General features: G+C 35.3%; 1 protein-coding gene across 6 annotated transcripts in view; it reads left to right on the plus strand.

The window, feature by feature from the left end:
- Nucleotides 1-16517, plus strand: part of USP47 (ubiquitin specific peptidase 47) — a 58807-nt gene that overhangs the window by 16324 nt on the left and 25966 nt on the right. For 2 of the 6 annotated variants that reach the window (XM_074586029.1, XM_074586025.1), the window contains exons 2-11: nucleotides 266-325; nucleotides 3253-3456; nucleotides 4402-4518; nucleotides 5595-5733; nucleotides 7388-7484; nucleotides 8015-8160; nucleotides 8935-9014; nucleotides 9553-9702; nucleotides 15875-15970; nucleotides 16061-16213. In XM_074586029.1, coding sequence (XP_074442130.1) covers nucleotides 266-325; nucleotides 3253-3456; nucleotides 4402-4518; nucleotides 5595-5733; nucleotides 7388-7484; nucleotides 8015-8160; nucleotides 8935-9014; nucleotides 9553-9702; nucleotides 15875-15970; nucleotides 16061-16213 — 1242 coding nt within the window. The remainder of the gene's footprint in view (nucleotides 1-265; nucleotides 326-3252; nucleotides 3457-4401; nucleotides 4519-5594; nucleotides 5734-7387; nucleotides 7485-8014; nucleotides 8161-8934; nucleotides 9015-9552; nucleotides 9703-15874; nucleotides 15971-16060; nucleotides 16214-16517) is intronic. The other 4 variants (XM_074586026.1, XM_074586028.1, XM_074586023.1 and 1 more) reach the window with 3 other exon arrangements.

The following is a 16517-nucleotide window of genomic DNA, read 5'->3' on the forward strand; positions in this document are numbered from 1 at the left end:
CTACAACTTAACTAACATTTTGTGTAACACTACTTCTATGATAATTTAAATGTTAAAATAGTGTACAGTGGGCTTCATGTTAATAGCGAATTTGTTAAAATATTTGGGGGCTATTCCTTTTAAAGTTAATGATCTTATATAATAATCTTATATATAAAAAATTACTATATATATAAAATATACTATAAAGCTTACTTTATGCAAAAAATTAAATTTACTATTGTAAAGAATTTTGACTTGTCAATTTTGTTTTTATATACTATAGGATATGTTTTGGAGTTGCAGACAAAGTATCTTTGCTGAAATGAAGAAGAAATTTTCACAGGTAGACAGACAAAATCGACTTTATCAAATGATAACCATGATACGTAGTAACAGCATGATGCTGTTTGTAGCTTTTGTTTATTTCTTAACGTGAGCATGAGCTGTTGAATTGCTTGTGCATGTTCTTGAATACAAAGATTATGTATGTATTAAATGCAGTCTTAACAGCAGAAGCTTCAAACCGAGTATGTGTTTACATGCGTTTACACTGGTGTGTGCATTTTTGGCTCTCTGTAGCTTTTCATAGAAAAATGGAATTGTGTAGCTGTCATAATATATCACATTATGTAATGATTAAAATTAAGTTTTGTGTTTACTTTGTGGACTAAACTAAGTCAGTTTGTCACAGTAGTTTAGAGGCCTATCACTGGTCAGTATTGCCTTTTACACTATTTTTATAGTAAAGTAGCCACAAACAAGATGTTTGCATTGTTCTCTGATAGTTCAGATGGTATATGTGAATGCTTGCCATGAGTAGGTTATTTTTGCTTTATCTATTTACTGTGAACAACTTGGAGCAGTGGCAGCATGAATGATGGCTTAATATCCTTGGCTGTGCTAACCCTGAGTTAAACCACTTCAGTCTGTCAGAATTACATCTGTGAACAAGGAAGAGAGGATTTGTCCAACGTGGAACAGCCAGCAAATCTTCTGTAATCTATAATTTGCTTGCTTAATGTCGTTTCCATCCATCAGATACCGTGTGTCTAATTATTTTCAGTAGCAACTCCGCTATGAGTCACAATTGATCCACTATCAAAGGTAGTGGAGAAAGCATGAGTAGGAGGCGTTGAATTTATAGGTATCTTCTGCAGAGAGGAGGGAAGTTAAGGTGTTGCTTATGTAAAGGCAGCAGGACAACAAAAAATCGAGTCTGCGGTGGAGAACTTCTATTCCTGACATGCTCATATACAGTAGCAGCTCAAGTTGTAGGATCAGTGGGAATCGTTAAATCTGAGTTAATTTACATTTTTTCTAGATGAAGCTGTATGAGTAGTAGGAGATGCCTCTTAACCTCTCTGCACTGTTCTATAGAGGAGGGTAGGCTTCCACCCAGAGCCTCTACTATTGCTGGGGCAGCTGGGTCATCAGGGTTGGTTGATTTTATGAGTTTGTTGGGTTTTAGCTGCTGCTTGACCTCTCTAGAAAAATCAAGAAAGTAGACCACTGACCTGGGCCACAAGCTTCATCTTCTCTTTTGTAACCACACAATGAAAGAGACAAATTGCGTGTGTGTTGTTTAGCCAAAAAAAAATTGAAGAATGAAGCTGTGCTGGGAAATTTAAAGGAAAGAACCCAGGAGAAGTAATCACTGGTGAAGTTTAATTTCAGTCTGCTGAAGTACAGCCCTGTGTGTCTCTGTGGGAGCTGTGGATGAAAATGAGTATATAATGTCAAAATTACTTTGACTTCTAAATTATGTTTGCTTCTTAATGTGTATTTAATGTTTCAGGAATAGTTTTCCTCTGTTGTCTTGGAAAGTCGTTTCTTTAGAAAGACTAAAAGTCTCCAGTAAAGGCTAAATGTATGAAGATAAAGTATTGCAGATTTGCTGGAAATAGTGCCTTGCATCTTTTTGCATCCAGTTAATGAAGATTTCCACACAGGACATGAACGTCAAATTTCTCTATGTTTATTAAATGTAAAGTCTTAAGAAAAATCACAGTCTAAAGCAAACTAGCGTAATACAGATCGAGGGGAGATCATTTGCCCTTCTGACAACTCCTTTCTGATGATGGTAGCAATAGACACTGCAGTTGTGTGAAGACTGTCAGCTGGTCTGGAAATTTTGTAAAACGAGGGGGTGCAGTATGAGCTATACAAGGGAGGCTGAAGTTGTTTAGATCTTCTTTGTAGTTCTTTATTCTCTGTAAGATGCTTATGACATGGCTGACAGTTTTAGCATGAACACAGTTCTTGCTTTTTATTAATGTTTTTATCCACTGAAAATCATGATAGCATTGCATGTATCTTTTAACCTTTTTAGGCGATGTGCACTTTAGCCATGGACTGAGATTTGGGTGCTCTGATGTGCATTACTAATGCTTTCTGTGTGTTACAAGTTGAAAAAGCTGAGTCCTTGGGGACTAACTAATTAGTCCCTTTACTGACCTGAGGCTTTCTTGTGTGACCTGCATTTAAATATTAGTTATTCCTGATGATTCTACAACTTCGGATAACTGAGAGAATTAATTGATTGTGCTTAGATCTTTGCCTTCCTGGGTATTCAGTGTTGGTGAAATACCATTTTCTTGGCTTATCTAGGTCCATAAAGTTTTATCACAATTCCATTGTCACCTTTATTCAAGATTCTTACTTGTCTGATATTGAAGTTGCTGTTTAAAGTCTCTTTACTTTGCCTAGTAGCTATTTGGCAATGTTAATTTTCTTACTGTGTTTAGGCAGAAGAATTTCTCCTGTGATTCACGCAGCAGTGGATTTTGTAGAAGAAAGTTGGTGGCTTGATGATGAAACTTTTTGTTTAATGGTCAGCTTCCAAGATTATTTGGAAGCTTGCAGGTCTTCTGGGTTGCATTTCTAAAAATCACAAAAGTTATACTTCTACCTCAGCAGGATTTACGATCACGTCAAAGCAAAATAGGAGCTTGAAATGGTGTTTTATAGCAGTCTACTATCTGCTTACTGGCTGAAATTCTGTGCAGAACTTGAGCAGTTTCTCTACATGGTGATCCACCTATCCAGTTCCTTCTTGTTCTATGAAAGTGGAGCTTCTTTTTACGTAGGTCTTCCAAAACTGGAAGGTTCTTAATTTTCTTATGCCTGCTTTCCAAAGTGAAGTTCACTTTTAGGATTCCTAGGTTGTAAAAGTATACCATGCTTTAGTGGTGAAATCTTGTTTTGATTTTTCAACTAAACTCAAAAATGTTCTTAGCTTTACTCATTAATTGTTGCCTGCTGTCATTTCAGGTGGAAAGTGCTGCTGAAGAACCGAGGGTGCTGTGTATAATACAAGATACCACAAATTCCAAGACAGTGAACGAGCGTGTTACCTTGAACCTGCCAGCTTCCACACCACTGAAAAGGCTGTTTGAAGATGTGGCTTCAAAAGTGGGCTATGTGAATGGAACTTTTGATTTAGTGTGGGGAAATGGAGATAATGTAACTGATACGGTACGGCAAAAGTACTTTTTATTTCCCCTTGATAGCAGACATTTAAATCTTCACATTATGGAACAGTGCTCTCTGTATTATCTAGTGCTCATTTAATTCCTGTAAAAATTTGTAGTTGGTGCACCAGTGCAGATTGATACCACTCTTGATTTGGCTGAATTTTATTTTGTGTTATATCTACATTTTAGTTTCAAAATATGTTCTTAATTGATATGTGTATTTAATCATTAAACAAAAGAAACTAATATGATCATTCCAATGTAATGCTATTTTTTCATTATCAGTGTGTATTTTTAGTAATAATACCCATAATTAATCCCCCTATTTCCTGTGGCCTTGTTTGAGAAATGTTTTCTTCTCAACAGAAGCGTGCTGTGTAGTGACTTTCTATGTTTCTGTTACCTATTTGAATTCTAATGCAAACCCAAGTATTATTACTGTTATTGTTATCAATTCTATACTTTATTGTAAATTGGTGTTGGTTTTAGTTAATATGATTTCTACAGATGCACCTAGAAAACATTTTTAAGATTCCTTAAGAAATAGACGTTATTTTATTTCAGGTCATGTTTATCCTTGCTGAACTTTTTTTTTTCCTTTAAAAAAAAAAAAGATGTATGCAAGCTATGTAGGACCCTAAATGGTTTGATGTCCTGCAAGAAACTTGTAGACCAGTGTCTTGACTCCTGAATATTTAACCAATGTCTAAGTATTAAACCATACTGTGATACTTAATTTACACTTTCTTAAGCTGTTCCCAGGTTCTTTCAGTATTAATGATGAGTGTATTTTGTTTATACTGGATAATTATTTATTTTCATTTCATCTTAGTGTGTCAGAAGCTACTTCAAGCAATGTACTTGGATGGAATCTCTTAATTGTATATAGATCTGTTACCAAAAAAAAGTGTTGAGTTTTTTGCCTTTTTTTTTTTTTTTTTTTTAGCAGACTCCAATAGATCAGAACAGTGACAAAACTATTCTTGATGCTGGTTTTGAGCCAGGGAAGAAGAACTTTCTGCATTTGACAGACAAAGATGGTGAGCAGCCTCATATAATGCCGGTAAGTAAAATCTTTGCTCAGCTACATAAGCTATAGTGTTCGGGGGAGAGAGGTGTATGTTCTGTGTATTGCTCATGAGAGATTAGAAAATGAAATAAAATTGGGCTGTAGGACCAATTCCATCGGTAATGATTTGCTGTCATTTTTCATTCATGCTTGTCAAATATTTGTGTAAAGTTTTGCTGTGAGTAATTTTCTAAGGTTATATAATTAATTAATCTTTGACATATTCAGAGATAAGTCTTAGCAGTACAGGTTTAATCATGTACCTAATCCTTTTCCTCTGAGTATATGAAAGCAATATTAGGCCTCTGTGGCAGCATTCTCAGAAACAGCAGTCCTGTATCAACAGCAGTTACCTACTTCCAATTTTGTCTTTACCAAAAAAAAATTATATATACACATACATAAAACAAGAGTTGTCAGTGTTGCTAAAAGCCACTGTCTGCCATAACAAATTATTTGAAATTTCCTATTTCTCAAATATGTGATGCAGTGAAAGATAAACGTAGCTGCGGTTTATTTAAACCAGGGATTGTATAGGCTAGTGATAACATTATTACTCAGCTCTCGTGTCAGCATGGCGCTGGCCTACTTAACCTTTGTTGTGGACTTAATTATCTGAAAAGAGGAAAAAAACCCCAAACCCCACATTTAAATAATTGTGCACAAGGTCAGAATTTGAGAGTGATTCTGAAAGAATATCAAATTGTAATTTTTATACCTGAAAAAAAGATTAAAACTCATTCTCTATTTCGGTGCAGAAAACTTGAGACGTAGGAAACGCTGAACTGCAGACTTGCTTGTTGTATGCATTTATGGTACTGTATTTGATTATACAGTATTCTAAAGGGCATTTTCTCCCACTAATGCGAAGAATGATTTCGGAGGGTCTTGAGAATTTGGAAGGCAGAATTAAAGTTACTCAAGCAACTGTGTATCTGCAATTTTGTCAAATTTGTGTCATACACTAACAAAATTGATTTCTTTGCTATGAAAGACATAAAACTTGTAGGTGATTCAGTAAAAATTTGTTGTCTAACTTTTGCATAAAATCAGTGTATTTATGTTTTTAGGAGGAGTCAGGTACAACAGATGACAGCGCGCAAGACAGACTTATAGGCCCTCTTCCAAGAGAGGGCTCTGTTGGCTGTACCAATGACTATGTCAGTCAAAGCTACTCTTATTCTTCAGTCCTGAGCAAATCAGAGACAGGTATAGTGTTCTCTCTTATAAAGGCAATGCTAATCTGTAACTTTTTTAGCATATTTTCAAATAGCAGCACTTCAAGATTTTTGAAATAAATTGCAATTTATTTTAAAAACCCACATGGCTTCTACATTTTTCCATCATGTTTCCTACCGTATTCTTGTATTGCTTTGGGAACAGAAGAGCTGTATCCCATCCTTTTCTCACTTGTGACAGTGCAATTCAAACTCTGTCAGGGCCCCTCCTTTTCAGTATTAATCTGCTACTGTGTCCCTAGCTGAGTAGTCAGGATTGTATTACCAGAAAGTATTCACCTCAAGCTGTGTGTACACTCGCAGCTTAATGAGTACTTCGTGCTCTGTTACAGAGGGGCTGTTGCCAAATCTCTGCACTCCACGTGTTAACTAAAGTCTTCCTTCTGTAGCCCCCGGTTGCAGTCTCTCTGCCTGCACCATGATTCCCCGTGAGGTTCATCCTCTGCTGCCTGGCTCCCCACCAGCAAGCAGAGACTCCCTCTGGAAGAGAAGTGCTGCTCTGCCTCGCAGAGAAGTGCCAGGGCAGGTCCTGGGAGGCTGCTGGGTGCCTTTGCTGCGCAGGGGCACAGGAGGAGACAGCAAGTTACAGCTCAGTAATGAGATAACTCCTCTGATAATAAATTTGTGGAGCAGACACAAATACCACATTCACATTACACGAATTCATGCATGTTCAAGATTTGTTTTGAGAGATAATAAAGTTTTATCTGTGACATAGCTTTTTTTTTTAATTATTTAATATAAGTGTGAAAAGATGATCTGTGTAGAGCAGAGTAATAAAATACGTGTGTTCTAACTCAGTCTCTTCATAAAAAATGCCTGTGTTTTGCATGGAGGGAGCTACCTTTCCATTACTAGTATGCAACTGAGATGAGTTTTTTTTAATGTTTACTAAGAGCTTCAGAGTATAAATAGGCATATTTACTTTCTTTATTACACTGTGCTTCAGGGTATGCTGCTTACTTTTCAACTGTTAATACTGTATATTTTGGAGAAAATCTGAAAATGACAGATGAAAAAAGTAAATAGTTCCGTCTTCAGCTACTAAAAATGACACTGACTTTTAGTAGCTGTTTTAATTGGTTATTCTGGGAGAAAGATTTAGAGGATACATGTGGGTGGGCAATTTAAAGATTTATTATTTTTTTTATTTATAGTTCTGAGATGATAGTACAAACCAATGCAGATAAAAATTATATTGACATTATAACTAGGGTATTTTAGTTGACATCAGACAATAAGTAAACTAGTACACAATGATTTCTTAACAATTTCTAGATTCTTCTGTAAAATATTTAAATCAACTGTTAAAATATTTAAAGTTTCCTGTGTCACTGTTGATGCAGTATCCAGCATTAAATATTGGTTATTACTGTGAAACTTAAGTCATGATCGCTAAAATAGCTTTGTGTCATTCAGGGAAATTATTTCTGTTGTGTAAACTATTATTCTCTGTTGCTCTCATGTTCCCTCAATTTTTGTATTGCACATAACAATAAATGGCAACAGCTGGATGCAATTCTTAAGTAAACATTATCACAGATTATTTTCTTATCAAATGTTTTAACTCCTTAAGCGATTTCCCATCTTTTTGCATTATTTCCATCTCATTCTTCTATTCTTAGGTTATGTGGGGCTAGTAAATCAAGCAATGACTTGCTACTTGAACAGCCTTCTACAAACGCTTTTCATGACTCCTGAATTTAGAAATGCATTATATAAGTGAGTATATATAATCAAAACCTGTTCTTAAATTTGTTCTGGTATATATTGGTAGGAGATCCTTTTGAATTTCTCCTGTCAAAATTTCCTTGTTTGAATACTTGAAGCATACTTCAAGTCAAGCTGGATAGACTGTCATAAATTATATCTGCTTAAAAGCTTCAAATTTTTAGTAAAATACTGAGATATGTTATTGGTTCTGGCATGAACAAGCTTTTTAAAGAATTTACCCCATCTTGAAAACATCAAACTTGAAATTAAGTTTGATGCTAAGTGTGCTTCATGTCTGTATTTGTGCAGTGAATGGCTACAAAACTATTCCATTTGTTTGTGTTAGGTTTGTACATTTGAACAATAGTGTTGTCATTTACTGCAGAAACGGAAAGCAATTTCATTTGACTTTGCCCAAGAAACAGAGCCTCAGTTAACCTCTGTAATATGGCAGACCTCTTGAAATGCTGTTTTAAATACCTTTTTGAGCAATGTTTTCAGAGCATTTTTAATTGTCAAATACATTGTGTTGTGAATAGATGGGAATTTGAAGAATCTGAAGAGGATCCTGTGACGAGTATCCCCTACCAGCTTCAAAGACTGTTTGTTTTACTGCAGACCAGCAAAAAAAGAGCAATTGAAACAACAGATGTTACCCGGAGTTTCGGATGGGATAGTAGTGAGGGTAATATGCAGCTATTACGCTTGTGTGATTTGCTTCAGCAGCTGCCTGTTAGGGGCCTAAACTGCTGTCAATGGAGAACAAATACCCGAGTAATTAAAAAAAATTATTAGAATCCACTTTGTTTCAGTGGAAACAAAATAGTCTAAATGGATACTTTGTGGTGTGTGTTTGATTTTTTTAAAGAAATTATGCCTGGGAGTTTTAGGCTGTTAAAAGCATTTTATTTTTGTAATTAAGCTATCATTATCGTTGTTAATTGTTTCTAAAGAAGTAGCTCTTTATGAGAAACTTGCATCTGTTTTGAATCACAGATGTCAAATGTACGTGTTCCACTTTGATAGAAAATAATATGGGTAATGCCATAAAGTCAAACACTGTGTTTGTCTTTCTGACACTTGTATAGTGTAATTTTGTCCCATAACCTGTTGATTTTTCCACGGAGAAATTGCATGATAATAAGCAGTTGCATTTCAGTGTCCTTACACTTACAAAGAAAAAAAATTGATTTTTAGAGAATTGGTATAAAGTGGGAAATAAGTCAGAACCAGTTTATTTTATAACAGTGCGTATCAGCACTTCTTTATTTTTTACATATTCTTGCTTATGTATGCAATTCTCGTTTATAAATAATACATTGTGAGCAAGCTGGCTGCCTATTTTTCTAACTGAACCTGAGAGGCAGCTGCTTGTGGAATTGAACACTGGCCCAGTAGTGAATATTGGGGGCTAATAAGATCTCTGGTTTTAATTAAGATTAATTTCAATTTCTGACAGCATGGCAGCAACATGACGTACAGGAGCTTTGTAGAGTCATGTTTGATGCTTTGGAGCAGAAATGGAAGCAAACAGAACAGGTAATTGCAGAAAAACTTTCCTCCATTTAGCAGTGTGGTTATGTTGGGTTTTGCTGTGTTTTTTTTAAGGATGATTGCGACAAATGTTAACTGAATTTTAAATACAAGATTATTGAAAGTCTGCAGTAGTTGCCAGTTTTCTTGTTTGATGCAATAGTTCAGCTACTATATTGTGCAGCTTTTAAGAGTGTGTTGCTTATGTTTTCCTTCTCCATTTAAAAGCAGAATATTCTGAACTCTGGATACTTAGTTTTTATTTGAAGAAATCACAGAAAGTGATTGTGTAACTCCTGTGATAGCTTCCTCGCTGTCAGTATTTATTAGGCTATGTTGTGGGCTCTTGCAGCTCAAGCCACACTTCTCGTGTAGGAGAAAGATAGGAATATATTCATAACATGTTACACATGCTACTGATAACTTCTGTGTAGTTATGCAGTTAAGACTTAATTTTAAAAAGGCATTTTCTTGTAAAACTAAAGAATTGAAACATGCTTTGTTTCATTTGCCTAAAGTTCTGTTGAATATCTGTCTGTTTCAGGCTGATCTTATAAATCAACTGTATCAAGGCAAACTGAAGGACTATGTAAGATGTCTAGAATGTGGCTATGAAGGCTGGAGAATCGACACTTACCTGGATATTCCTTTGGTCATCCGGCCGTATGGCTCCAACCAGGCGTTTGCTAGCGTGGTGTGTACTATTATGCTGACTAATAGTGCATCCATACACACATAGAATACATAATGCGACAGTGGTATAATTTGTTACATGGTAAGTATCATCCTAGATACTCCATCTTGGGGTGTTCGTCTTTGTGCAGTGAACCAGCTAGCAAGTTCTAGAAGATTTTTTTTGGCTTTTTGGGTTATTTTTTGTTTGTTTTTTTTTTTCTTTTGCCCTTCAATGAGTCCTACTGGTGCATGTATAAGGGGAGGGGAAATGCAACTTTTATTGCCTTAGGGCTGCAGTAATCAATTATTTTCTTGATAAAATCTTCAGCATTTACTTGAGATATTTTTATGAGACTACTAAGTTTTATTTGGTTTGTTCTCTTTATTGGCACATCTGCTAAATTTTCATAGCATTGTTGAAAATCTTAGTGAAAGAAAAGAACGTTGGCTTAGAGTTTTTAGTTTAATTGCCATGTTGTTGCTGTGCTTTTTAAAGTTCACTTCTCAAATACCGTATGCTTTTAACAAGCGATTTAATGATAACAAAAAATCCTATCATGTATCAATGTTCTTGGTCACTTTTGCTCCAGCATTACTGATGTTGGCAAGCATATATATTGCTTAGTAAATCTGTGGAAGTTTTTTTTTGTTTTATTATTTCCACCCCCCTGAAAAGAAGTGATTACAAACTGTGGAATTCCACTGTTGTGGCTTAAAATACCTGTACTATGGATGAAGTGTTGAAAAAGAACAAGAATAAATCAAACAAGTCGCAGTAAAGGTTGTTTTAAATGAACGCTTGTGTAATTGGCTTACCAGGATTATTTATTATATATAAAGTATTTTTCCCTTTGTATTTAGTATGCTGGCAATATTTTTAACCACTAATGGTCTGTAATTCTTAACAGTAATTCTGTTAAGAAAAGAATTGTTAGAATTAGGTTAAACTGCAGTGTAGGTTCAAAGTACTTCATACTTTAGAACTTTAAATACCAATCTAGAGAAGCAGTAGAGGAGGGACATGGATCTCTCAAAAAGGATTCAAGTTAAAGGCCTTTGAAATCTTTCTAAGATTGCATTAAAACTTCTTACAACCATCCAGCGAATTGAAGCTGTATTTTGAGCTACCATTCCATTGATACAGATTGATATTTTATGTAGATGACTTCCTTTTGCACTTTTAAAAACCAATTTCTAGAAACATTCCCTAAAATAAAATTTTTTATTGTTATTTTTATTCAATAATGAAATTTTTCTGATCTATTAATGAAAACTATTCAGTTCATGTAGTTGTATTCTGCATTTAACAATGCATTGTACATTTGTCTCAAATGAAAATTTTTTTTAGTAGAGAAGTCTGTAGCAGAATGCCAAAAAAAGTCTGTAGTTGTAAAAACACACAAAGTTTGAACAGTTAAGAACTTAAATATCAGATTACTTTTAGTAGTATTTGATATTCCTCCTGCAAATCAGCATTTACCGAGTTTACTACACTGAGGAAAATAATTTTAAGATTTTTGTTACACAGACTTACATGGTTGCAATTTGTATTGATGCTTCAATTTTTGAGCTTTTTTAATTCGTATTCTGATTATATTCAGTTGATTCTCCTCCCTGCATTTGTATTATCTATAGCAGATGTAATTTTTAGTTTTGTAGCCTTCAACAGTGGGGAGATATGGAGGATACTTGCTTTTGGAGAAAGGAAAAATCGCCTGTTTCTAAATGGAATTCTCTGAAGGTAGTATCCTCCATTGATCCATAGATGATGGTGATTTAGTAGGTGTAGGTAAAAGGGTATGAGAGATCAAAAACTTCACACATGCGCTAATAGGGCTTATAGAAGGGAATGTAAAACTTTTTAGACCTTGCTAGTCAGCTCCTGAGGGAACTTGCAGCAGGCGACACAACCCAAGATAGGGGATCTAAGGAGGATACTACCTTCAAAGAACTCTAGTTAGAGGTAAGTGATTTTCCATTACTTTCTAATAAGAGAGAATGGATGCATGAGCTTTAAGTAAGGTTAATCTGTAGAATGCCACATAAAGTGTATTATCCCACTGTTCGACATTGTGTACTATCAAAAAAATGTAGATACCTCAAATGTTGCATTGATCTATAAATAATATATGTATTGCTTCTTAAATACATGGGAACACTGAAGAACCGGGAAGGATACTGTTATGCTTTCTTTTTTTCCTAATACAAAGTAATTCTGAAATTATTCAGTGTGTTTTTAAGGTTTGCATTTTGAAATTTTTTTTTCTTATTCCCCACTCCATCCCCCAAGTTCATGTAGTAAGACTAAATAGCTACAAACTCATTAGGGCATTTCTGGAGCACTGAGATCTTGTCAGTATGTATCTCAAGATAGTTTCTGAAAAGGTAGTTATACTATCTGCATTGTTCAAGGGCATGGTTTAAAAAACTCTGAATCGGTCTTTTCTTGAAGCCAGTAGAAATATAGGCATATAGCTTATTTCAGGGAGGTAAACAGGAGCAGCAATTCATATGCTGATTTTTGTAGGTATTGGTATCTTTTGTGTAGATTTTAACAGAATTTAACATATAATTAAACAGCGTTAGACATAAGCTAAAAAGATTTTTTTGAGTGCAAAACATAAATTTTGCAAGATGAACAGCTGAGGGAAGAATGGGTGCAATGGGGAACGAGCTCACATGCTGGAAATTATGTTACTAGAAAACAGTGGAAATTGCTTTGTCATACCAGAAGACTAGGAATAACACAAGTATTCTGGAGATTTAGCAAGTACAGTTCTGTTTTGTTAAGTGTTGTTAGTTTTCACCACCTTTTGTATGTTAGCTTTTCTTTTGAGGGTGTAAGTATGTATACAAGTAGACTATTTTGGAGTGGAAATTAATTTGGACTTCTGTGTGAATTTACTTTGTGGTGGTGTTGCCAAACTAAAACTGTTGGAGGCAGTTAGAATATGGATGATGTGACATTTATTTTTTTTTTAAGCTAGATTGGTAACAAGAAGGTCTTGTATTTTCAGTTGAGCCTGTTCTTTGGGCATGGGAAAAGTAGATGAGCTCTGAAAATCTGAGATGGCATTTAGTTTCTAGCTTTTTTCCACTGACAGTTTTGCCTAATTGCTATTTATTGTGTAACTTTTCATAAAGGTTCTCCTGCTCCTGTTCACAGGTTTTATACAACTGCTTGCAGCAAGATACCTGTCAAACTACTGACTATATCATAATGCATTTTTGTGGAGAAGAGTGTGTCCTAAGTGTCTTATCTTTAGCCAGACAATAATTAGTTTGAACTGTTTGTTATGGCATTTTAGTCTAAGTGTTAGAAATCTCACAATCAGAATATTAAAAACTGGATATACTCAGGACTTGGCTGGACAAGTTGGACCTGCTTTGAGCAGAGAGTTAGGATCAGATGATTTCCAGAAGTCTCTTTCAGCCTATATTGTTCTTTTGTTTCTGTGAGGTATAATAAAGCTTAAATAGCCTTTGTCATATGAATCTATTGCTTGATCTTTTATGGTATATTTTGAGGTGTGTGTTGGGAATGGTGGAAATGCTTAGTAGATCTAAGACCACACAATAGTTACCTCTTTAAAGATAACTTCAAAGGTAATGTTTAAAGTAAAATTGCACAAAAATGGGGGGTGTCATGTGATAGGTTGTGCAGTGTAGAAGCTTTATCGCTGTTTTTGCTGAGTAAACTGTCAGTAGAAAATGGTGAACTGCATTAGAATAGGAATTGCATTAAGAAACATCCTAATCAGCAGAATTCAGTTTGGTGTAAAGATGACATAGGAGAAAAATGGAGGAGACATAAACAAGTAAACTTGAGGAACGGTATTGTTCCTTATATAAGGATTGAAAAAGACATGGATATTCACTCAGCTCAGAAACAGTGGAGTTCTCAAGAGTTTTAATCAGGTTTTTCAAAGCACAGCCACAGCTCACTGGGTGGTAAGCAGTGAAACCACAAGAGTAATGTAATAGTACTTCATTCAGCTTTTGGGGGTCTGAAGGTTCATCGCTTTTTTCCGTATGTGGAAATCTATAATATATTTCCTTGTTAAATTGCACATCGCGCAGTCTATGTGATCACTTACGTCCCATCATTCATATATTCCCATTCATGCATATTCAATTCAATCATGTTGATTCATGAATTGCAACTTTTTTCTGACACTCAAAATATATTTTTATTGTCTTAACTGGCATTTGATTCATAACAGGTAGTTCTGCAGTCATTATGTGATGTTGTCTAGGTTTTGTGATTTCTGTGTTATCTTTTTTGTTTTCATTCTAATAGTCCTGAATATTAATTCCTTAAACTAGTTTACAGAATGGTCAAAATGCAGTAATCTATTTCTTCACCTTTCTTTTTAAGCAGGGTTATAACTTGTTTAGTCGTCTTTCCTACCTTTTAGAATGAGATTCCTCACATCTCAGTGCACAACCTTACTAGATGTTAGCTATATGTTGCCCTTGAGTAAAAAGCAATTCAGCCTGTGTAGCATTTAGGAAGTAAATATGTAGACAGCAATTCACTTCAGACTCTTAAAATGTTTTCCCGTGCCTAGAGAGTCTCTCTGCCTAACAGCTGTGATTTCAGGCGTGTTCAAAGGCTTTTCTGGCTAGATCCAAAAATGGTAGTGTGTGACGACTGCCTTCAGTGTACAGTTGTTCTGTTGAGTTTGGCACATTCTTCGTTTGTGAGTAGTTGTTACCTGGAATACAGTCCTTTTTTGAAAGTCCTTTCTACTAGAACAGCAACTGAACTTTTGCAAAACATTTGTTGTATTATTATTACTGTTGTTTCCCTGAGTTCTCAGAAAGAAGGGAGAAGGGAAGAGTAGGGGACTTCTTGAAGAACTTGGCATATCCTTGATTTCTTCCCAAAGCGTGACTTATCTAACAACATGATTTAGATAGTAATCTTAAGCTCTGTGCCAGCCGTGTTGCAATTGGTGAGTTTACTATGCCCAGTTAAGCCCCCTCTTACTTATTCAGACTTCAGGGAACAGCTACAGTCCTCTGTAAGAGATGGTGATTTTACAAGGCATTGTTTCTGTTGATCTTTGCATTAAACTGCATGTCTAAATGTGCAAGTTTGTTTTCACCTCCATAGCTGAACAGAGAACTTCTGGGCTCCCCTTGGAGTTCAGAAACCCAGAGCCTGTCAGTTTGCGAGCTGACTGGGTTAAAGGTTTTAACTTTTAAAATCTCTGAGTAAAATTCTTTACTGAACCCATCTCAATATTCGTGGTGAATTTTGTTTGAACAAGTTTGTTCTCAAGTGTATGCAACTTATGCGCAATTGTTGCAAATTCTGTTACGGGGAGGACTAATGGTCAGTTTGGTTGTATTTTCAATATTGTTTGCTGTAGAGAGGAACAAAGTAGAAATCATTAAACTCCTGGATCTAAGCATTAGTGACAGAACTTTTAGGCAGCTGTCAGAGGACAAAATTCCAGTTATTGGTCAGTTGCCTCATAAGGTTTACTCTAGGAAGCTAGTTCTGTCTTTGTAGGAGATGGCCATATCTGATTCTCACTTCTCTGGGCGTGAAGCTCAAGTACTCTCCCTCTGTCACTTCCCCACCTTTCACTTAAAAGTAATATCTTCAAATGTAGTTTCCTAAGTCCCTTTGTAGAATTGTGACTAAGGCTGTCCTCAGGCGGACACTGAGGAACTGAGTAATGTGTTTTCCTGCCACCTTCCCCACCTCCAGTAAATATTGGATGGTATCTGTTGGGAAAAACTCTTCTTGAAATACAGAAGAACTATCTCAAAATTCTGGGAAAACAGGGCCAAAATGGGGTTAAAAAATAAGCTCGTTTTCACAGCAGTTGACTAAACAGACATGACTAAATGTGATGTGCAAGATAACAGGGGTAAATATCATTTTATATTGTATGTTTATTAAATCAAGACAATTTGGATTCATCAAATACTGAATGAAATATAGTTAGCAGTAATTGTGGTTTGACTGTTTAACCTTGGGCTGGGTAGAAAGGTTGGTTTCTCTTCATGTTTTACTGACTCTGTCTGGATCAAAGTTTATGTCAATCAAATTTTGGTTGTAGATTTAATGGAAGTAATTTGTATGTGTTTGGAATCTCATTGTAAATTTATTGTTCTGATTTACACCTATATAGTAAACATTCTTTAAAAATCAGGTAACATCTTTTTATTATTAGGAAGAAGCACTGCATGCTTTCATTCAGCCTGAGATTCTTGATGGCCCCAATCAGTATTTTTGTGAACGATGTAAGAAGAAATGTGATGCAAGGAAGGTAAAGACTGTCCAAATCATTTGCAAAAATTACTTTTGGTAAATACCAATCCTGACAATGGTAGCATAATCTTGTCTTTGCTTCATTTAGGGTCTGCGGTTCTTGCATTTTCCATATTTGCTGACATTACAGCTGAAGAGATTTGACTTCGATTATACCACTATGCACAGAATTAAACTCAATGATCGTATGACTTTTCCTGAGGAGTTAGACATGAGTGTCTTCATTGATGTTGAAGATGAGGTAAAGTGTTTGGTTTCAGAGAAAAGTCTTTATCTTTCTTAAAGTTTCTCAATAAGAAAATTAAAATGTTGGTGTAATAAACCCATTTTAACAACATTATTCATCTACATAAAATGTTCTTTAGCCATGGCAATGTTTTAATTTGAAGTTTTTAAATCTGTCCATGTGGATTTTTGCTAAATTGAAAAGAAAGTATGTTCTCTGATCACTACAGGGTTTTCATGTTTCCATAAATAAGCTTTTTCTGATTTCTTACATCTTCACAAGAGTGATTTAAAAGCACAGGTCTCAGGGCTTCTACATA

Source organism: Larus michahellis, chromosome 4 (genome assembly GCF_964199755.1).
Source record: "Larus michahellis chromosome 4, bLarMic1.1, whole genome shotgun sequence".
In the NCBI taxonomy this organism is placed as follows: Eukaryota; Metazoa; Chordata; class Aves; order Charadriiformes; family Laridae; genus Larus; species Larus michahellis.